Source organism: Tenrec ecaudatus, chromosome 14, assembly GCF_050624435.1.
Source record: "Tenrec ecaudatus isolate mTenEca1 chromosome 14, mTenEca1.hap1, whole genome shotgun sequence".
NCBI classification, from domain to species: domain Eukaryota; kingdom Metazoa; phylum Chordata; class Mammalia; order Afrosoricida; family Tenrecidae; genus Tenrec; species Tenrec ecaudatus.
This window is the reverse complement of record NC_134543.1, coordinates 98,503,078-98,526,815: the sequence shown is the minus strand read 5'-3', so window position 1 is coordinate 98,526,815 and position 23,738 is coordinate 98,503,078. Positions and strand designations below refer to the sequence as shown.

The following is a 23,738-nucleotide window of genomic DNA, read 5'->3' as shown; positions in this document are numbered from 1 at the left end:
GGCACTGCTTCTATTGTAGAAATCCTGTAGTTGCTGCCTCAGATGATTTATACATACCGAAAAGATGAACATCTCTCAACAGGACACATCCACTGGAGCACACACTCAAGAAAGAAAACAAAGCTTTCTAGCGAGTGGTCCACTGGAGGCAAACCCTCTGGTACAGCACATCAACACTGAGACAGCCATTCCCACTAACAGAACTTTGTTATTCCGACAACCGTCTTCTTCTCGTTGAAAGCAGGCACTCTCCTAGTTGCCTGTTTCAGATGGGCTTCTTTATGAGGCTGCATTGACTTTTGGTCGAGAGTGGCAAACTGGAACACACACAATCCAATCACAGCACCTTTTACACGCTCTACACAGGCACAGAACTCTCGACAGACACGTCTGCCCCGGGAGTATCCGTGAGTGCACTAGCAAAGGAGAGGTTTTTGAGAAGTGTGAAAGTCAGAAAGGACAAGCAGGAGCAGAGGGTGCAGGTGAAGGCTGTTGCCAAGGGGGGTGCCTTTCTGCCCTGCGTCTCAGAGAGGCACACCACGCAGGCTTGCCAGCTAAGGAAAGGAAACCGTAGTCAGTGTAATTAATTAAGGGTTTTTTTTTATGGAATGGACCAGTTGCCCTAATGCTTCCACCGGCCACTCCCAGAATATAAACCATTTGATGCCGGGGTTAAAAATGGAGAGCTGCTATGGACAGAAAGGGGAAGAATTTGCCTGCGAAAGGCTTCGAATCGGTCATATGCTCCCTTCCTAAGGGAAGGTTACCAACTACTGGGCATATATACTTCCATCCTGAGAGCTGTGGAGAAACCAATCACAAATGGACCCCAGTCAGCTTTCTTCAACTTGTTTCAAAAATATGGATGGACTGCGAAGACTCACCAGACATGTGAATAAATTAATAGCACAAAGAGATGAACAGAAATAACAATAATTCCAGGGAATGTATGGATGTGCTTTATACAATTGATGTATGTATATGTATGGATTGTGGTAAGAGTTGTATGAGTCCCTAATAAAATGTAAAAGAAGAAAAGAGAAAAAAATGATTAGGGCAAAGACTGTACAGATGTGCTTTATACAATTGATGTATGTATATGTATGAACTGTGAAAAGAATTGTATGAGCCCCAATAAATTGTTAAAAAAAAATATTTTAAAAAAAAGAAAAGAAAAGAAATAACAATAATTCAGAGAACTGAGGGCTCTGAAACACTGATGAGTAATCCTATAGCCAGTTGAAAAGTTTTCACTCCTGTAAAACAAAACCAAATTATTTTGACAGAGCAGAGGTGAGAAAAAATGAAGTTCTTGGAAATTAAAAATATTATGGCCTGAAAATATTGATCCAAAAGGACTGAAAAAATAGAACAAACAGAAATGCCATAAAGAATAAAGAAAGGACAATGGACAGTGTAAGACATGACAAAATAGTAATAACTGATCAATTATCAAGGGCTTACGGGGGGCGGGGCAGGAGGGAGGGGAAAAAGTGAGGAGCTGATACCAAGGGCTCAAGTAGAAAGCAAATGTTTTGAGAATGATGAGGGCAACACAATGGATCTATGTACGGATTGTGATAAGAGTTGTATGAGCCCCCAATAAAATGATCTAGAAATAAATATATAAATAAAGTTTTTTTTAAAGAAGGGAGGAAATAATAAATGTAGTAACATAAAAAACCTCACCAATTAAAGGATTTTTTTTAGACGATGAAGATTCATTTAGTGCTGAGCAGGAACAATGAAAAATAGACATGTTTCCAGAGAGAAACACATTTATGAAATTTCAGAACACCAAGAGAAGATACCTGAGACTTTCAGAGAGAAAACAAGAGCATCTGAAAGAATAAGAAGCAGGTTGGGATCATGCTTTCACTCATGAAAACTCTTTGTCATGAATGGTACCACTGTCCACTATCTGTAGAGGAGGCGTGTTTCAGGATGCTAAAATCCCCTGTTCTCTGGGGAAAATGAACTTCAAAACTGGTCTCTGAATCAGCACTCTGTGTTTAAGCAGATAAATAAATGGCTGTCCTACTCTGGCCACTCTCCTTAAGAGATAATTTCTTTTTCTTTCTCTTCAAGGACAAGTAACAACACAACCAACAACGCTTATGACCAATAACTTCACTGCAGTTGAACCCTGTAACTGACTTGGCAGCAACAAACAACAAATGTGCCCGCAGTTAACGTCATTAAATATCCACGAAGCGTTTCAGCACAGTATTATCTCACATTATCTCAGGAGGTTGTTCAATGTAGGGGATCCTTTTAAAGTTAAATTTCATCCAAGTGCAACGTACATATGAAAAGGGTACAAAAGCATAATGAACTTTTACTGAGTGAGACTGTAACTTGCCCCCAGAAACCCTCTTTGTGGTCCTCCTACCTGCTCCTTTACCTCAAAGGTAATCAATCACCATTCTGATTTCTAACACCTCAGACTCGATTGGATCAGAAGATAGTTAAACAAGCAAAATCTGGCTCTTATCTTCACCTGACCCATAAAGGACTCCACTGCCTTTTCTGACCGACCAATTCAAACAGCAATGGCTGAAACAATTCACCTCAAATATTACCATCTGAAGGAAGTGAGGAGTGTGAGGCTATAGTACATATTTATATTCTATGCAATATCAGTTGGAAGACATGGTCTATGCGAAAGAAATCCTACAGGTAAACAGCAAGTCAATTGGGCAAATACAGTTTACACAACAGTATTTTTGAATCTTGAGGATTCATAATTTATCCAGCTTATTAAAACTGTGTTGCAATTCAGTATTAAAGGAGCCTTTCTTAACTTTTTGCACAAATTACTTAGTCAATAAACTTTGTTCTTCTTTAAACAAACAAAAAACCTTTTGATAGATTAAGAATGAAACTGGTATTCCAAAAAACATACATTGGGGTGAATCTCAGACACTTCACCAAGACTCCATTTTCCCCAAAGCTTTCCAGTTCTGCTGTCGGTCCTCCTGGGTCTAAGAAGGCCATGGACAGCAGCTGATAGGCATCTTGGAAGAGAATGTGAAATAAAAGTATTTCTTCCAACAACCACTAGGTCCCTCATCAGAAGATGAACCCTGTGTGGAGGCCACTTGTATTCAGAAGTTGAACCCCCTGATAGGTTCTGGTTCTAGAAAAGTCCAGACCGGCCTGGAGCAGAGTTTAACAATAAAGGCTGCAGAGGGCTGAACTGTCAAATTGCTACAGAAGAATGCAAGTTCTCACCAGGTAACCTAGGAGCTTAGGTGGTTCAGTGGCCAAATCTTCGCTTCCATATGGGAAACCGTTCCATTCCTGGCCACGGAATTTTATGTTAACATTGGAAAACAAATCCAATAGTCTAAAGGGGGAGACACTTAGTGTGCTACTATGAGGCTGAACAGGTTTCGACAGAGCTTCCAGAGAAAGACACACACAAACTAGCAAGAAAGACCTGGTGATCTTCTGCAAGTCATCCAGTGAGATCCCTCCAGCTGACAATGGTCCAGTCTGCTGCCAAGCACAGCAGGGCAGTGTTTCCTTTCATCGAGCATGGGGTCACCATGAGTGGATGGTCTATTCAATGGCAGAAGGTCAGGCAGAGGCAGCACAGATGGTGAGAAGTACCAGATTGTGAGCGGACCTGACGAAGTGGGTTACATAAAGTAACGGTGGTTTGCGCGATGGGTGGTAATTTCTTCCAGAACTCAAGGTGACCTGGGACTTTCCTCAGGTTTCACTCTACATTATGATCGAAATAAAATGTGCTGTTAAACCCAGGGCTAAAATAGATAGATAGATAGATAGATAGATAGATAGATAGATAGATAGATAGATAGATAGATAGATAGATAGACAGATAAAACAGGGCTTTATAAAGCTGAGTTAGAAAGTCCGTTAGAGCCAGGTGACTATGAAATAAAAATTAATCCATCACTTCCTACTAGCACCTCCTCCAAGAATATTCAAAAATCAGTACAGAGATCAGTGCACTAAACGAATAGCTTCCAAACCAACATTTACTAGCTTTGCACAGGATGTGAAGTGAGGCTGAAGGGCTGAGTCGATCTTACCTGTCTATTAAGTGGTAGGGTAACCCTGCAACTGATTGGCCAGCTGAAAGGAAATGCTCCCGTGGCAGAAGCTTTCCCATCGCTTTCCAGCAAACCGTGGGATTCACCACCATCATCACCATCACCACCACCACCACCACCACCACCCACACACACACATACACACACACAATCACCTACTTTCCACAAAGGAGAAAAGTGCTGAAACTGAATGTGAATTTTATATATTTACTTAGTGATTAAATCCAATTTATCAGGAAGATTTAATTCCAACTTCAAACGAAGTATTAAACTATTCAAGGGGAATGGGAAAAATCAAGATTTTTAGTCTGGTTATTTTTCAAGTAAAAATTCATACAGTTTGAAAAGTCCTGACTGTGGTTTTGCACGTGATAGACATTTTGCAGTCTCTGACTGCCATGGCTGTGCGGGATAGTCTGGGTCAAGGCCAGCTCTGGGTGACTGCCTTTAACAAATAGGACCCTGTGGATTTACCAGCCTTCTCGAGCTCTTCTGTCGCAGAGGTATGTCCAAAGGCTTAGAATCAGTATCTTTTCTCCCTTATGCTATAGTCCACACCTGGGAAGGTAGCCTTTCAAAGAGGCCCTAAAGCACTTCATGCCAGCCACCAAAGACAAAACAATGTCACCACAAGTCAGTCAAACAAACCTGAGGGGCAGCAACAGTAACAGGTTACTGGGAGCTGGGGTGGAAGGTAGTGGGAAAGAACTGCTTCAGTTGACTCTGGTAAGACTATTGGACATACTCTCTCCCAGAGTTGCTTAATCTCAGTACCGCAGGCATTTAGGAGCGGCTAACTGTCTCTAATGTGTAGGAGAGGTGGGATGTCTTAAGCACTGTCTGTTACTTAGTATAATCCTGCCATCTACCCTCTAGGTGCCAATAGCTTCCCAAGGGTGGCCATCAAAAAAGGCCCCCAGGCATTGCTAAATGGCCCCCAGGTGGCAAATGCCCAACAGGATAAATGAAGTCTTCGACACCTGCCACAGTATGTATGCAGCTGGAAGACATTATGCTAAGTTAAAGATGTCAATCACGAAAGAACAAAGATTGTATGACTTCACCTATATAAAAAGATAACAAATCAAATGTGTAGAGAACAAAGTTTATTACTGGTCAGTAGGTGTGGGAGGGAGGAGGTATGGGGGATTAACAAGGATGAAAGTAACACATTGATTAAGAATAAGCTTGCAGGCCAAATTATTGTAATTGCTGTCAATAAGCTGTACACCTGTGATAAGCTGAATCGACCAAAGTTGTGTTAGATATATTTACAACATTAACAACAACCAGAAAGTAGCTTTGTGTGTGTGTGTGTGTGTGTGTGATAAACTTCATTGGATTTGTTTCTTGATTTGGATGGTTAGGGTAATGATTTCATAGGAAATCTCAGGCAATTGGTCTAATGACATATTTAGTGTGCCATTCTATATCGTAGTCCCATGTGTAGTGTCTGGGGTCTTAAAAGTTGCAAGTGGCTGTACAAGAGACAATTGGTCTTGATTCACATAGAACAACAGAGGAAGAAGGAGAGTCAAGAGGAGGCGGAGGATATAGAATGTGTGACTAATTACTCCATGAGCAACTGGCTCCTCTGCTATGAGGCCAGAACTGAACAAAATTACTGAACATTGTGATCAGAGTTCATAGATCAATTCTGATCAAAGGGGAAAACATACAAGACACAATTTCAAATTCTGATAGAATCCAGGCTTTCTGGAGCCATGGAGGATGGGTGAAACTATTACTTTGAGATAATCATTAAACCTTAATCCATTAACCTTGGATTCAGACTTTTTAACCAAATAATAGTTCAGTTTATCTAATAAAATACATCTTCTTGAGCATGAGGCTTGTAAAAGAACGCTATGGGGTCAAGATGACTTCAATAACTTGAAAGACTCGATAGCCTTATGGGGCAGTGAAGTGAATGGGGGAGGAACCAATCAGGAAAGGAGGGTAGGGATGATTCGTGAACTCTTAAGAATTTAATCAATGTCACTACAATTGTTAGCTCTGTGTGCCAATTTGGCTGAGCCAAAGCTCACAGTGGTTTGTTTAGTGGGTAAGATGGAGTCATCTCCCATGATGAGAGCTGCTGTAAGCAAGCAAAATAATGGAAAGAACGTTTCTTTTGAGACGTGGTCTGCTCCCAATATATGTGAATAGTCTGGAGAAGATTGTTACTTTTAGGTGGGTGTGTCTCTTCCGTTTGGCTTGTCATCTCATCTCTGGTTCTTGGACTTGACCCAGTGACCTGTCATATTGCCTGCCAACCTTAGGAGTCATCCATCTGCAGTCTACCAGTGTACCTGCCAACCTCAGATTCATTTATCACAGCAGCCTCTCATCTGACTTGCTGACTGTGGGTTCATTAGCCTCTACAGCTATGTGAGCCAAAAGGAAGCAGTCTGACATCTGACCCACAGTCTTACAAATTATCAGCTTCTACAACTGTGTGAGCTATTTCTTTGGGATAATTCTTTCTGCGTGTATATACTGTAATAGGTAGGTTTATTGTGCCAATCTACTCAATAAGAATATGTGGGATTAATAAGGGCACAGTTTGATTGGAGGGCAAAGAGATAAATGGCTCAGGGAGCCCTACCCCCCTCTCTCTTACTTTCTGGTAATCAGACCAGTAGGTGGCTGCCTTCGCTAGTTCTCTGCCACAACTTGAGAGCTACACTACCTGTGGGACACCCAACCGGTGGATTGTGTCCCTAGACCTTGAGGTTCCTTCGAGACTTGCTTCGCCATGCTGCTGGTGTACACATCCCTTGAGCTTGGGACTGTGGTAACCTGTCATCTGGTTGATTTTGGTAACCCCACCCCCCCTGCTGTTGGTTCCCTCTGGCTGGACTACTGCATTGCTCTACAGAAGACTTCGCTGTCTGCTTCCTTGACATTGGACCAAGCAGCCCTTATGAGTTGAAGGACTTCCAGTCTATTACCTATTTCACAGAAGTGTGTGGAACTGAGCCCTCTGAACCACTGTGTGGACTAATTAGCTGTTATACTCCTTTGTGCTGTATATATATAAAACCCTAAGTGTCCTGGTTTTATTTCTCTAGAGAACCTTGTCTAACACATACACATACGAGCTTTATTGGTTTTACTTCTCTAGAAAACCCAGCCTAAGACAGTCACTAAATGGTACAAGTTCTGGCCTATGTTGTGCTGTTTACATGTTCAACAACAACAAAAGAAATAAGTGTCCAAAGGCTTAGGAATGATACTCTGAGATTATGAACTGGGTTAAGAAATAAGAGGAGCCTAACTACGTGGACAGCTGCCCCTCCATCCAGAAGAGTTTATTTTAGGGGACAGCACTGAATCTGCAGTTCTGGGAGGGATGCATGTCTGATCAGAGTACACCGAAGCAAATGAAGGGGGAGGAAGAGGGAGTGGAGCATATCCAGGCCCGCCAAGCCTTGAGGACGATATTCCCGCTCAGAGCAGCCAATCCACAGAGAACACATGGCGGGCTCCACTATGAAACTCGACATCCTTCAATAAGCCAAAGCCCTACAGGCGACAACACTGGAGACACAGTGTGGAAATTCTGCCCAATCTGATCCCACCACATTGAGGCAGAACACTAACGGCATGGAACAGAACAGCAAGGGGAGCAGAGCAATGAAGTCCCCAGGGAATACCAAAAATAGACGTTGGGGCCAGGGTTTGGCACCTCAACAGACTGGTCTGGAAAACACTCCTGAAGGCCAACACACAGTCCTTGAACGAACTACAAGCTTTTCTTTCTGGTTGCTGTGATTTGTTTTGTGGTGGTTTTTTTTGGTCATTGGCTTGTTGTTTTGTTTTATTTTGTTGATTGGCTTTGCTCTGTCATGTTTTTGTGAATGTTATTATTTCTGCAGGTCTGTCTAAATAAGATAGGCTGGATGAACAATCTGGAGGAAAAAACAACGGGACAGACAGTTGTGGGGGGGGGGGAAGAAAAGGGGGAGGTGGGAGGAAAAGTAGTGGTGTTAACAAACCCAGGAACAAGGGAATAACAAGTGATCCAAATCGGGAGGGTGTAGGAGGCCTGGTAGGGGGTGATCAAGGATAATGAAACCAAGAGGAATGACCGAAACCCTAATGAAGGCTGAACATGACAGTGGGATAAGAGGAAAGTCAAAGGAAACAGAGGAAAGAACTAGGAGGTAAAGGGCATTTAAAAAGGTCTAAATAAAGGCATGTACATATGCATACATATTTATATATGATGATGGGGAAATAGATCTATGTGCATATATGTATAGATTTAATATTAAGGTAGCAGATGGACATTGGGCCTCCACTCAAGTTCTCCCTCAATGCAAGAACATTTTGTTCTATTAAACTGTCATTCCATGATGCTTCCACACACGATTGCTGAAGACAAAGTGGGTACATAAGAAAATGTGGTAAAGAAAGCTGATGGTACCCAGCTATCAAAAGATATAGCGTCTAGGGTCTTAAAGGCAAACAAGTGGCCATCTAGCTCAGAAGCAACAAAGCCCACACAGAAGAAGCACACCAGCCTACATGATCACAAGGTACTGAAGGGGTCAGTTATCAGGAATTAAAGAACAAAATATCATATCATTGTGTGTTCACACCCTGATACGACCAATGAAGACAAATGGGTGCATTAGCAAATGTGGCAAAGAAAGCTGATGGTGCTCAGCTATCAAAAGATACAGCATCTGGGGTCTTAAAGGCCTGAAGGTAAACAAGCAGCCATCTAGCTCAGAAGCAACAAGGCCCACATGGAAGAAGCACACCAGTCTGTACGATCATGAGGTGTCAAAGGGATCAGGTATCAGGTATCATCAGAACAAAAAATCCTATCATTGTGAATGAGGGAGAGTGTGGAGTGGAGACCAAAAAGCCATCTTTAGGCAACTGGACATCCCCTCAGGGAAGGGTCGCAGGGAGGAGATGAGCCAGTCAGGGTATACTGTAGCAACGGTGAAACATACAACTTTCCTCTCGTTCCTAAATGCTTCCTCCCCCCACCCACTATCATGATCCCAATTCTACCTTACAAATCTGGCCAGAACAGAGGATGTACACTGTACAGACAGGAACTGGAAACACAGAGAATCCAGGGGGGATGATCCCTTCAGAACCAGTGGTGTGAGTGACGATACTGGGAAGGTGGAGGGAGGGTGGGTTGGAAAGGGGAACTGATTACAAGGATCTACATGTGACCTCCTCCCTGGGGGATGGACAACAGAAGAGTGGGTGAAGGGAGACGTCAGAAAGGGCAAGATATGACAAAATAATAATATATAAATTATCAAGGGTTCCAGAGGGAGTGGGGAGGGAGGGGAAAAAAATGAGGAGCTGAAGCCAGCGGCTTCAGTGGAGAGCAAATGTTTCAAGAATGATGAGGGAAATGAATGTATTAACGTGCTTTACAAAATTGATGTATATATGGATTGTGATAAAGTTGTATGAACTCCTAATAAATTAATAAAATAAAAAAAGAAACAAGATGAGCAAGGGCTAAAAATGAAAAATCTTTGGCTACCTGGATTGTTATGAATGAATCTCATAAAGGCCAATGTGAGGGTGGGGGGAATGAGAGGGAAAAAATGAGGAGCTGATACCAAGGGCTCAAATAGAAAGTAAATGTTTAGAAAATAATGATGGCAACATATGTACAAATATAGTTGATCCAACTGCCGTATGGATTGTTGTAAGAGCCCCCAATAAAATGAGCTCTAAAAACACGTGTTTGGGAAAGGCCTGTGGTAAGCAGTAAGCAGAGAGGGTTGAAACGACTCCCAGCCTTGCTTATTAAGTTGCCTTGTGGATCCATGATGCACAATGGACCATTGAAAAAACAGTTCTCTAAGTGATGTGGGATATTTTTGTACAGGTTTTGTTTGTTTTTGTCAGTTTTTAATAAACAAATGTGAGACAAAAGAAAAACAGTTCTCGGGGAGCTGAAACCAAGGGCTCAAGTTGAAAGAAAATGTTTTGAAAATGATGATGGCAACATATGTACAAATGTGTTTGACACAATGGATTGATGTATGGATTGTGGAAAGAGCTATACAAGCCTCCAATAAAATGATCAGAAAAAAAGAAAAGAAAAGATGTTAGGTAGCCAGAACACAGACCAGAGTTTCCACTGAGCATGCTCCAAATTCAGGCTCCAAGCCAGGAGGGGCGGTACACCTGGGTGGGCCCCAATCCAGGCTAGGTGGGTCAGCCAATGAGGTCAACCGGGACCGTTGGCCACACCTCCCAGCAGAAGGCCTCAAAAGGGCAAACTTTGAGATCATCGCCCTCTTTTCCAGCTGCTCCTCTGGGGTCCTCGCGAATGGGCTGTGGTCCTACATGCTGGGCCTCGGTTTCTCTCTCTGGCCTGTGTCCAGTTTACTGTAACGCCTGAAACGGCTTCTGTCCTTTACAAAAAAACCCACTCAGAGCACAAAGCAGACTTCAGCGTGAATTCATTCTCAGGTGAAGCCAAGGACCAAGGTATTTCTCACCCAAGGAATCTAACAAAAACCGTTCTTGCCTTCTGTGTGTTGGATGCCTATGCTGTTTGTTTGGGGGATAAAGGTGGCCATTGAGACATGGCCCGAGCTTCTGTGCAGAAAGTAAAGAGTTGAACTGCCTACCTGAGAGTCCCGTTCTCTCCTTTGTCCAGGCTGGTGAATCGACTGTAGAGGCGGGTGATCTGACTGTGCGAAACTAAAGAACAGAAAATTAGTCCCAGGTGAGGAAGTAGCCCCCCACCCCCTCAAACAGAATTCTAATGGGGCCCTTCAGAAGCAAGGTCCCTTTCTGGCTACAGCCCCCCATGAAATGCTTCAGAGAGATAAAATGGAGCAAAAAAGGGAAGAAAGCTAAAATGGAGGAACAAACCACCTATGTTGGGTCTCTTTCCTGTGATTACACAAGTCCACGCCCTTCCCAGTAAAGAGACTGGTTCCAAGGAAACATGGCCTTCTTGTCCTCACATGCAAAGAGCCTTGGCTTTGTGTTGGGCTAACCACAAGGTCAGCAGTTCGAACCCACCAGCCACTCCGCAGAAGCACGATGAGCCCAAAAGAGAGCCCATTTCAAATATAACTTAGAGGGAGCATTCATTAAGACTTAAAAGCCACAAAGACAGACACACCGTCCAGAGGAGGGAGGCCACCAACACCAAGCAGAATGGCCTCCAAGGGTTCTTGAGATACCAAGCTTGAAAACAGGCAAAAGCGATGATCACCAAAACATGCCTGGGGCGGATCAATACATCAGTGACAGGTGGGACTGCAGAAGGACGAGAGGCCACCATTGAGAAATGTACATCTTCGGAGAGAAGGGCTTACAAGATTGGTCCAGGGCCTTCAGACCAAGGCAGTTAGGGGGGAAATGACAGGGCAGGACTCATGACTCTGAGATTCCTTGTACCACCCCCAGGAGAGTGACCTACATCAAAGAGACACCTGGGCAAGGGCCTGAAAGAAAGACTGCCCCTCCCCGGGGCTGGGCCAGAGAGAGGTGAGGGCAATCTGCTCTCCAAGGCGGTCTGCGGAGGGCAAGCTCATCCACAGCCTTGGCGACTGACTAGAAGGCATGCAGTCAGGCTTAATCCCAGCAGGGACGCCGTAAATGGACTGGGTGCTGTCACCACCATCTTTATCCTTCTGTAAATCAGGGTGCTCAAAATTTAACGTCTAATTCAGGCTTTTTGCCCCATAAAGATTTACAACTTTGGAAACCCAAAGAACCCATTCTTCTGAGCCCTATAGAAAGTCCTTAGGAGTCAGTATCCACCACTGTGGAAATGAGGTTTGGGTTAGTCATCAGCTGTTGCCTGCGAGAGTTAGTTTGCTCCTCATCTTAGATAAAGTCTGTAATCTCAGGCACAAACTGACCAACTAGTTAAAATAGAGCAGTAACTAGAGACAGATAAGACAACTATGAAAAAGGAAAAAAAGGGGGGGCGTAATTTCTGAGAATTGGTTTAATCTCTAGGCAGACTGGGGGGGTCAAAACAACCAAACTCACTGCCATGGAATTTATACCTACTCACAAGGCCAGGGACCCTGTAGGAGTAGAACTGGCTCTGCCAGGTTCCAAGACTGCTGCTGATAGGAATAGAAAGCTCCACATTTCTCCCAAAGAGCCTGTAGTTTTGACCTGCTGACCTTGGAGTTAGCAGCACACTTCACCCCTACTATATCACCAGGACTTCTAGGTTGGAGTTGGGGTGGGGGATTGGCATAGTTATCAAAGAAGAAGAGACAACAGGCAAATAGGGTGGGGCACGTGTGGACTCTGCTTCCCCTCCCTCATTCCCCAAGCTCCTGAGGCAAAACCCTGAAGGCAGCCTTAAAAACAAGGGAACAAAGTCAATAGGGGAAGCAGGAGAAGGGCACAGAAGCTGGGTTCAGCTGGGTGTGGCTGTGAACTCTTCAGCAGTAGGTTTCAACAGGCTAGGCTGGACTCTGTTCAGGTCTAGCTCTCTTCCAAGATCACAGGGCGGAGAAGGTGGCACAAGGACGTTTATCCTTATTGAGGGCAGAAACAGGAGGGATCTAGCTGCTAAGGAAGAAGCTGTGGGCCCTGTCACCAACTAGGTGGGCACGGACATGCGAGAGACTGGTTCAATTTGAGGTTTATTAAAACCAACCCAAACGCACTGAGTCATTGAGTGGATTGAAACTCACAGTAACCCTATAAAGGGTTTCTGAGTGTAAATCTTTAAGGATGCAGATAGCCTCATCTTGTTTTCAAAGGGTGGCTGGAGGGTTTGAACCACCACCCTGCAGTTAGCCCCCACTATGTCATGAGGGCTAACAGCTGATGAAGGTAGAGTGCTTGGGATCATGGGTCTCTATCTATCTAACAGAGGAGAGGCAGAGTCAGGAACGCAGGGCATAGAATGTGTGACTAATTCCTAGTCTACGAACAACTCCCTCGTTGGCTGTGGAACCTGAATTGGAATGGTGCTCAGCTATCGTAGTTGAACATTTTAACCAAAGAATCTATGGGAGACTCTACAGGGGGGAAATTCAGGCGGAGTCTAAAATTCTCCTAGACAGCGGACTTCCTGGAGTCACGAATGTTAGAAGAAGCCCTGAGACTAATGCCCGGAGATAATTTAAAAATGGAAACCAAAAACGTTCCCAAAGTCATCTTAAAATCAAAGACTCATTTAGCTTGACTAGTAAAGAAGGTCTGCCTTGAGCATTATCCTCTGGAGGTCTACGTGCGGGGACCCAAGTGAGGACAACTCCAAGGACAAGATAAGACCCTTTGGGGGCCGAGAGGTTACTTGAATGGGGACAACTCAGAAAAGGAGGGCGAGAACTACCCCGAAAGGGGGCTCATGAGAAGGCCCTGGGCAGAGAGGGAGGAAATGGGGCACAGAACTGAAACCATGAACCAGACCAGGCTTCCTGGTCACCCAGACTGATAGGATCCTGAGGTGATGGTGCTCATCATTCTGATCTGGACCAAAGCACCTCCACATTAGAATAACCAACCACGGAAGCTCAAAAGGGCAGCATTTACCCAAGGGCAAAGTTGAAAGGTTCAGGAGAGATACACTCAAAAGCCATACTCAGGACCACGAGTCCACGCTGACTCACAGGAGCCCTGCAGCACAGATAGAAGTGCCCCTGTGAGTGTCTGAGATACAAGTCTGGATGGAAGCAGAAAGCCCACTCGCTCTCCCGTGGAGTGGCTGCTGGTTTTGAACTGCTGACTTTGCAGTTAATAGCCCTAGGCACAACTACTAAGCAAGCAGGGCTCCTTAGGAAAGATGGAGGGATGTAAACAGGTAGGAAGAGAAGGAGGAACTGAAATAAATGATGGTGCACTGAGGGGGTAGCAAGCGATGAACTGAATCAGCAGCATGTGTTCTGAATTGTTGGGCAAACTATGATCTGCTCTGCATCCCTTCACCTAATTCCCAATCAAGTCAAAACAACACAACAAGGGCGGCGAGAATGGTTATTCACAATTCAAAGGATGTAACCAAGTCACTGAATGGTACGTGTAAAAACTGTTGAATTGGTGTATGTATTATTGTGTATAGTTCAAACCACAAAATAAAATGTGAAAGAAGAAAAAAAGAAATGACAGTGTTTGATGTGTCTGGCACATGGTAAGCACCCCAGGTTGGTTATCACTGTCATCGCTGTGACATCACAGGCCTGAGGGCACAGCTTTACTGCTGTACGGATGAAATCTTCACTTTCCTCTGGACTCTCTGGCAGTCACCCCGATTGCCTTAGGAACCCAGCCAGTTTACCCTGGGGCCTGGCTCTGGTCTCCAGCCTCCAAGGCCATTCTAAAATTCCCTTTAATTTAACAAAAAAATAAGTAAGCAGTTAAAGAATTACTAAGTTTCCCAAAGGGTATTTTGAAAAAAGAAAAACACGTTTATTCACAATCCCAATACTGTTGCCTTCATTTCTTCATCTATCAGTCATTTGCTGTTTGTTTATTTATTTAATCATTTTATTGGGGGCTCCTACAGCTCTTATCACAATCCACCCACCCATGGTGTCAAGCACATTATCAGTCATTTGTATGCCTACATAGTCAGTTGCAATACGGAGCCCCCGTAGCGGAGTGGGTTCAGGGTTGGCCTGCCAAAATCCAGGTGCCCACTTCAAAACCCCACTAGGCTGTCTGCTCCCACAAAGACTGATCATCGCAAAACCCAAAAGGGCAGTTCCACTCTCTCTTATAGGGTCTCTCACTATGAGTTGGAACTGATTCGATGCCAGGGGTTTACAGTTACTAACAGTTTGCTCTGCGCTTATTAATACACAGCTTTTCAATACCGCTTTGGGGATTTTCTAATTATTTTCAATGACTGAGTAATACTCAATCCACTGAGTAATTTCTAGCGTATTATATTTCTGATGACTTTAAAGGAAGACATCACACACACGAAAAGACATCACATCTTCTTAGACTTTTTTTTAACTTGAGAAAATCATCCATGCTCATGATATGGCAAAAATACCCAGAATAGTTTGTTTGACAATGAAATGTTCCCCAAATACCCAGGCCTTTATTGCCCCTGCCAGAGGCAAACGTTCTAACAGTTTCTTATGTCCTTAGGAAAGCTCCTTTGTGACTATGTAAGTGTGTATAGTGATTTACTACGCGAAATGTGATCAACTAGTCCAACTTTTTCTTTTTTTTTGGTGATCCAAATGGGTTTTTATTAAGGAGAGAAGGTGATAGAGAAGAGAAAGAGAAGAGAGAAGAAGAGAAAGAGGGGAGAGAGGGGGTTGGGGGAAAGAAAGGATTGAGAGAGAGAGAGAGAGACCACAGCAAAAGAGGTAGTCCAACTTTTTCAACTAACATGTACCTTACTCTTTTTACTCTAAATTATCATCTGAAATGAGTACTAAAATCTATTATACTAAGATTTTAAGAATTCCCTCAGTGAATATTTGTATATCTCTATTTCAGGAAGAATAAAAACAAAATTTATAATGGCGTTGTTTTTACGTAAAAAGAAAACGTTATGGTTTCATGACTGTAATTTACCAAATCACTACCACTGAGTCGATGTATATCACAGCAACCCTGTAGGACAGGGTAGAACTGCCCAGCCTGTGAACTTCTGAGACTACCTTTGGATGGGCGTCGAAAGCCCCATCTTTCTCTCAGTGAGCGGCTGGTGGTTTTAAACAGCGAACCTTGCAGTCAGCAGCCCAATGTGCAGCCACTGAGCCACCAGGGTCCCGCTCATAATGTACCAGTATATTAAAAAAGAATTGGTAGATAAACAGCCAAACGATGACAAACTGCTATCTTCAGGGCACTGGGATATGTAGAAACCAGAGACAATATGTACAGCCAAATGACAATTTGGGGCAAAATTTATAGTCACATCTGAACCGATGTCCTACATTTAAAAACTAAAACTATGATGATGTTGGTTAGTAAAGGGAGAAAAGGAGAAAGAAAAGAAGGGAAGCAAGCAAGCTCTGAGTTAGTGACAAAACCATAAAGCACGCAGTGTTCAGAACACCCTCATTCCTCTGAAAAACAGCTCTCGGTCACTCACAGCAATTTCTTAGAACTGCCTCAAGTGGAGGAAGGACATGTCTCCAGTGAAACTATTCTCACCCGGAAGTTAGAGCCCTCAAGACAGGTGTTCCTAACCTGAACTCTTCTTAGGAACCTAAAGGGAAGTCTCCGGAGCTGACAGCTATTCTCAGGAATGGCTATATCTTACTCCACTGATGGGCAACTTATTTTATTTTCTTGGAAGATGATTTATGGGACTCTAGAAACTTCCTATTACCACTGCCTCCTACTCAGAGAAACTCCAGCACCAAGGAGGAATGACAGAGGGAAGAATAAAGACAAACAGGAAAAAGTTATCATGGCCAACGTATTAGACTAAAGCGTTTTCCTGGGGGCAGAGGGGTCGGGGAGGAAGAAGTCCTGGTGATGTCCTGGGTTACAAACTGAGCTACTGAACACGAGGGCAGCAGTTTGAACCCGCAACATGCTCTGCGAGAGAAAGAGGAGGCTTCCTTGGGAACCCGTAAGGGCGGTTCTATTCTGCCCTATAGAGTTGCCATGAGTTCAGGTTTTGGGGGAAGGATGGAAGCGTCTCTGCCTGGGAGGCACTGAGTTTCTGTTCAGGGGGATGGAAATCGGGGGTTGGATAGCGGCGATGGATTAATGCCACTGAACTGTATGTGTAGGAACGCTGAGGTGAGCAAAGCTTGGTGAGCTAAGTACCACAATTCTTTTTAAGAAAGGGTCCTTGCCTTTAGTCTATGTCTTGCAGGAAGAACAGATGACAACCCACGTAACTCATACAAACGCAGTCAAATGTAGCTCTAGATACAAGAATGGCAAGTTGAAGGCTGCACTCCAACGATTTTTCCTGAACACACTACACCTCAACATACCCTGGTTTTCCCGTAACATGGAACCACTGTCTTCCAAGAGCCCACTTCTTCTCTTAGGGAATCTATACACTAAAAAGTGCTCATTAGTGTTCTAACTCTTCCATATCATAACATTCTAGGGAGCAGGGGCGCACTCCTGAATCTGACGATCCACAATCGATTTGCCTTCCCAGCACGATCTAAGTTCCTTCTCTTCCAAACAGTGTGTGCTGCTTGCCAGGCACCGAACCTACTTTTGTGCCTTTCTTTTCTTCCCTAAAAATCAGGGAATTTAGCAACTGCTGCTCAAGTCAATTGTCTTTAAAATGAGAGCACCTCTGACTATTGCAGTCTCGGGTCCACCTGCCCCTAGCAATCAGGTGAGCCCTGTTCTTCAACATGTCCAACCACTTGAGAAAGCTGCTGTCGATGAATCACTCTAACTGAGAGACCCTATCAGACAGTCGAAGCGCTCGGTAAGGTTCCCAAAGCTGTGAGTTTTGAGGGAAGCAGACTGCCATCTCTTTCTCCCATGGAGTCCCTGGGTGGGTTTGAAACATGAGGTTAGTGGCCAAGCACTTCACCGCTGCACCATCAGGACTCCTTTAATATACAAGTGGTTCGGCAACAAATGAGCACCACACTTTGAGCTAAAACAAGACAGGGTAAGCTTTATGAATCACATCACTGGAAATCAGCTAGCTAGTGGCTCTTAATGCGAATATCGTGTATTTGCATCTACAGGGAAGAGAAAACATCGGTGTGACACAAAGAGTTGACACTAGTGACAGACCCTTCAGGTGATATGGTAGATGAGGAGCAGGAGGGGCCTTGCATTTTGAGACGGTCTGAAGCTGACCTCCCACTGAAACTCTAGCCCAGGGAAGGGTTCTTAAGCAGGCTTGTGCTTTGTTGAAACAAGCAAGCAAGAAATCCACCCCAGTTCTATCATCACTACACCCTTTCAAACAAACAAAACCTCACCCTTTTGAAAAACAAATTTCCTAAACCTGTTTAACTCCTTCCTCATACCACATAACCTAATAGAAAAAGAATTAATCTGCATTCATCACTACGCAGTTGGCATGAATTGTTTCTCGCAGATTAAGTGGCTACTGAAAAAAAAGTTTCCCACAATTCATAGCTGGGCTATCACTACAGGAACGTGAACTAAGAGTGGAGAATATAGGAACCCTCAAGATATTTATAATCTTCTCCCCTACATACATCTTTTATCTAAATGACCTTTAATTGATGGAAATGTGAAAGTCAAAAAAATTGTAACAAGTATTCTATACCAACACTAAGTGTGTCTTAAGGTGTTCTTTAAAACTGTTAGAAATATCATGATTTCCACTCCTTTAAATTGTTTTATTTCACTTGCAATTAACTTGATCCCAATGGCCGCTGAAAATGGGACAAGCATACAAGCTGCCTCCCCTTCCCATTAAATAGCTCTAAACAGTTTATACAACTAGCTCATGCAAATGGTATTTTCCCAAGTAGATAATTCCTATTTCAAAATAAAAATCACACCTACATGATACTACACATCAGACATAAATTAAGTCTTAAAACTATTCCTATTGTACAGATAATGAAACTGAGGCTCACAAGTCCCTGCCAGACAGGGACTACATTTCAAATACTCACTAGTCATATGTAAATTCTAATCAAAGTAGAATACGGAAAATATGAGGACGCTTCAGAAAGTTCATGGAAAATGGAATTGAAAGATAATGGATTTTTTTTCCACAAAATTTTGTGAAGCCGACTGTGTATGTTTACATCAATTTTAATGAAAAACTTTCACAAAGAAAATAAAGTCGGCTTCCCTCGACTATGCTACTTTTCTTACTGGCAAAAGGAGTAGGGAAACATTTTATGCTTGTTCTCAACTTAAAGCATTCCTGATTGATAGCTCCCCAAAGTCTTAATGGAGTAAGAAATAGAAAAACAGAACATATTCTACCTCCAAGGAGCCCTGGTGACAGGCACAGTAGTATTTATTTATTTAAATGCATGGTTATTTATCTATTTATCTATTTATTTAAAGATCATTTTATTGGGGAGGCTTACAACTCTTGTTACAATCCATACATTGATTGCATCAGGTATGTTTGTACATATGTTGCCTTCATTCATTTATAGACATTTACTTTCTATTGAGCCCTTGGTATCAGCTCCTCATCAGACACAGTAGTTTCAACCACTCAGATGCTAACCAAAAGGTCAGTCATTCAAATCCCCTGGCCACTCGTGGGAGAAAGATGTGGCAGTTTGCTTCTGTGAAAATTCAAGCCTTGAAAAAAAACCTGTGGGCAGCTCTGTTCTTAGAATTGTTATGAGTTAGAATCGATTGCACAGCAGTTGGCCCTACCTCCCACAGAACCTCGGTGGTGCCATTATGGCTAAGACGTGGCTGCTAACTAAAGGTTCAGTAGGTAAAACCTGGAGATCTGTCCGTGAAAAGAGGTACCGCGTAGGAAACCCTCTGGGGCAGTTCTACTTCATCCTTTAGCATTATCCCTACCTCCACGTAGTCACATTATGATAAAATTAGTGGTTTCAGAAACCACTAATGGTGAGGCCACCGACAGGATAAATGGATAGCTCAGGGTAGGGAAGTGGCTCTCGGATGCCATCCAACATCCAATTGTAATCTGGTCATCCATGCATCACAAAGGACTCTCTCTTCCCTGAGTTCTGAAGCCAGGGTGCCACACAATGGCAGCTATTTTACGTCAAGATGCTAATCACAAATCTCTTGTACTAATTTCTCCAACTAAGCTGTGGCATCTTTTATCACCATCTTCAGAGGAGATGTGATTGACCAGTCACTGCAGTCAATACTGTTGCATTAGGCCGTTAGGCTCGATCTTGACACCTGCACTGGCAGTGAATGAAAATCATGCTTGAATCCTTCTGTGGCTACTGGGAAAATAGCTCTTTCAACAGCATTTAGTTCTTACCATCAAAAGGGAACATAACTAGGAGTTCTGTAGTGACCCAGGTTTTTGTCACTTAGCCAAACAGAAATGAGCAAGAATTGGATTACTGCTCCCTTAGCTCTAAGACAAGAAGAGCTTTCTCTTCTCACTACGATTTATACTTCTTTATTTGACTATTTTAAGCAAAGATTCTTTAATCCTGGTGTCACCCCTAATATAAGTTATTGTATGTGTGGCGAGCAGTAATGGCCCCAAAAATGTACTAATATTTGCACCAAAATGTACTAATATTTGCTATATTTCTACTCCTAGAGTTGAAGGAAGTCCTAAGTTGGCTGTTCAGGCATGTGGCCAACTACATACTGCCTATTATAAGTAGCAAGTTACAGTCTGTCATTCATCCTAAATTATGAAAAGGACTGCCTTGGTCCTCTCTAAAGGTCTTTTAAGAAGAGACTAATTGGCCACATGTTAGGGGATGCTGGTAAACCAATCTAACAAGGGGGTGGGCTAGATGACAGCCCTTCCAGGTTCTTGAAAGCTGAACTTGTCAGAAAGCACAGGATGCATTTAATGGCTCCGGTGCTGTGGTTCCAGGACTCGAGTCTCATCTGCATATGGCCTATTGAGTTACTCCATTATCCAAGGCAGGGATCATAAACTCATTAAAAACAACAAGACTTCATAGAGGATTACTGAGAAAGTACTCATCCACTTGCTCCCTAGTTCAAGCGAATGAGGAAGACAGTGGACTGTAAAAAAAATTATCAATCAATTGGGATTTCTGGAGCGCATCCAACTTCAATAGAAACTGTATAAAGTACAACATCAGAGCAGATTATTGATCTATCTGAAATTAGGACCACATCATCCTCAACGTAAGCAGAAAACTAATAGTCGCGGAATCTGTACTTTTTCTCCAAAAGCTTAGACTCGGCAAGATCTCCTATCCTCAGATCCCGTATACTTGTCTCTTGTCCTCATGTCACCAAATCAAGTCTCCCAAACCCTTACTACACGGTCTCGGCTTCTCCGTGTATTTTTCCAGTTTAAGGCGAGAACCTGCTTGTGATTTCCCATAGAAGTGAGTGGTTTGTGATTCTTGCCCAGAGGGCACGGAAACAGATGTGCTTTACAGGATCTATCAAGAGTTCCTGGGATTTGTTTCTCGGGCTTTACCTATAATTCCATAGGCCTCTGTATAGGAGGGCGGTGAACGGAGGGCTTAGATGGGAAGGGGGAGGAGGGAGAAAAGAGGGTGTCACGCCGTACGGGTGACAGATACTCCTGTCTATGAGTGGAGAGGCGGCCCCACAAGAACCAGAGCCCAATCTGGGGAGCTGCAACTGGAAGAACAGGTCCTTCAGCCGTCGGGCCCTCGAAGCTCCAGCGCTGGCGGCCAAACACCTCAGGGACACCCTGTTCAGACCTCGGCGACCACCTCCCTTGAGGTCCGAGGCCAGCCGCCCGCCGCGTTCCCACACCCAGCCCCAACTCACAGCCAGTCTCCTTCTTGATCTCCTCCAGCTCTTCGTCCCGCAACAACGTGGAAGCCCGAGACCCCATCCCCGAGCCGGGAGCTCCTCCGGGAGCAGCGGCGCCCGCAGCGGCAGCGAACGAGGGAGGGAGGGAGGCAGGCTGGGGAGGGAAGGCTAGGGGTCACGGAGGGAGAGGGCAGTGCTACCACGGCGGACCTGGGAGAAAACCCAGCGGGGGTGCGCGGAGGAGGGCGGACCCGCGGCCAGCCAATCAGGAAAGAGGCTGCGCCTTGCGTAAGAGCCGACGTAGGTATTTCCACCCCCAGTCCCAGACTGAATCCACCCGGCGCCCGCGCGGGGGCGGACTCCGAACAGACTCCGCCCCCGGAGCCTCGGCTCCCGCCGGCGTTAAATCGGCAATGCCTTTCGGGCGCGAACGTTTGCAATTAAAAGGGCAACGTCGTGGGCCCGCTGCCCTGCACTAGACTAACCCGCCGCAGACCGCGTAGGGGACTCGGGTCTCAGCGGACTCCCTCCCACCCGTTAGACGGCAGGGCTTGAGAAGCGAAAGGATGCGGGAGGACAAGTGTAGGGTGTAGCCCCGGGGGAAGTGCACCCTGGGAATTGCATTTCTTTTTTTCTCGGCCCGCTCTTCTCGGGACCACGGAGGGCGCTCCAGAACCAGCCCGGGTCCCTCGCGCTGATTGGTTCTGCGGGAAACGGTCGCCCGAGGAAGCCGGGGGTGGGGTGGGGTGGGGAGTGGGGGAGGGGCACTGCGTGCCCTCGGTGGTTTGGGGGCCGCACCCAGTACTTTTCTTCTGTTTGTTTCGAGACTCTCATTTGATAGCAACCGCTGGATGACCTGGTGGCCCCCCACTTTCTTCCTGAACAGCAGCAGTCCCTTGTTATTTTCAGCTCCAGTCTGAAATGTAAGGAACGCGCCGTTTGGCTGAAGTTAGGATTAAGGTTTCTCAAACTTGCTTCGAAAGGAAACCCTAAGGGCAGAAGGAAGTGGATCTAGCGTATGGACCACCATTTATTTGAAATTTCGTATTTTGTCTTAAAAGTGATCTTTGCATTTGAGCCTATGGCGTATTCTTGTTTGTTTTCATTGAATGCGTTTAAAACCGCCTGTTTACTCTAGTTCAGGTGGACCAGGTCTTTTCCTGTGGCTTCAGCTTGATTTGAGATACGGAAGAACCCATTTTTGGCCAGTCACTTCTCACCTAGGTGCTTGATAACTCCGTGTTTTAGCAAATTGCCCGAGGTCAATTTACCGTCCTAGGCTTAAGTTTTTCCTACCTAGGGCTTTGGCGACTTAGTTTCTACCTTTCTTGAGGGCCAAAGTTGAAGTCTCACGCAGTTGTCTTCTGCTTGGTCTGATCTAGACTCACCTAGTGAAGCCTGCCTGTGTTGAATGACGTTTTGAATCTGCCCCTACATAACCCACAGGAGTTTCTTTTTATATTTCAAATATGATAGGGAAAACTTTCTGATGGCCTTTAACATTTGTTTAATTTTTGTGTTTTCTAAGTATTTCACAAACTCTTTTTAGTTACCTTTGAGACTATACGTGATTTTTTTTTCCATTAATGACTGGTTTTTCCGGTTTTTTTTAATCCTTTTATTGGGAGCTCATGTTACTCTTATTACAATCCATACACACATCCAGTGTGCCAAGCCCATTTGTACACTTGTTGCCATCATCGTTCTCAAAACATTTGCTTTCTACTTGAGCCCTTGGTATCAGCTCCTCATTTTTCCCCTCCCCACCACCCTCTGCCTCATGAAGCCTTGATAATTTTAAATTATTATTATTTTGTCATGTCTTACACTGTCTGACAGCTCCCTTCACCCACTTTTCTGTTGTCTGTCCCCCAGGGAGGAGGTTATATGTAGATCCTTGCTATCAGTTCCCTCTTTCCATCCCACCTTCCCTCCACCCTCCCAGTATCGCCACTCTCACCATAGGTCCTGAAGGGATCATCCGTCCTGGATTCCCTGCGTTTCTAGTTTCTATCTGTACCAGTGTACATCCTCTGGTCTAGGTTTCTCCAGTTTTAGGCCCTTCTTGTTTCTGTAAAGATTTCTTCCTTTGCCTTTGGATGAAAGTAAACAAAGACACAGCTTTCTCAAATGCTGGTGGCTTCTGCTTAGCCTAACATTTAGCCTTGTGTTATATTATACGTGTGTACCTTATGTTGTTGGTGCCTTCTTGTTCTCCAGGTCTAATACGTGGCCTTACACAACATCATACACATCCCCCAACCAGGGGCTTCATTCTGGTTCGGGTTTTATTATCTTCTGGCTGTGTGTCTTTGGGCAGGTGTGCTTCAGGTTCATGAGCTGTAA

General features: G+C 44.3%; 2 protein-coding genes across 2 annotated transcripts in view; one reads left to right on the top strand and one right to left on the bottom strand.

Moving 5' to 3' along the window:
* Positions 1-21,623, bottom strand: part of CHP1 (calcineurin like EF-hand protein 1) — a 51,024-nt gene extending 29,401 nt beyond the window's left edge. Inside the window, exons 1-2 of the mRNA XM_075530906.1 lie at positions 21,408-21,623; positions 10,709-10,781 (exon numbers count right to left, since the gene is read on the bottom strand). Coding sequence (XP_075387021.1) covers positions 10,709-10,781; positions 21,408-21,474 — 140 coding nt within the window. The 5' untranslated portion in view covers positions 21,475-21,623. The remainder of the gene's footprint in view (positions 1-10,708; positions 10,782-21,407) is intronic.
* A 550-nt stretch (positions 21,624-22,173) lies between these two features.
* EXD1 (exonuclease 3'-5' domain containing 1) overlaps positions 22,174-23,738 on the top strand; it is a 30,525-nt gene continuing 28,960 nt past the window's right edge. Inside the window, exon 1 of the mRNA XM_075532290.1 lies at positions 22,174-22,315. The gene's annotated coding sequence lies outside the window, so the exon portion shown is untranslated. The remainder of the gene's footprint in view (positions 22,316-23,738) is intronic.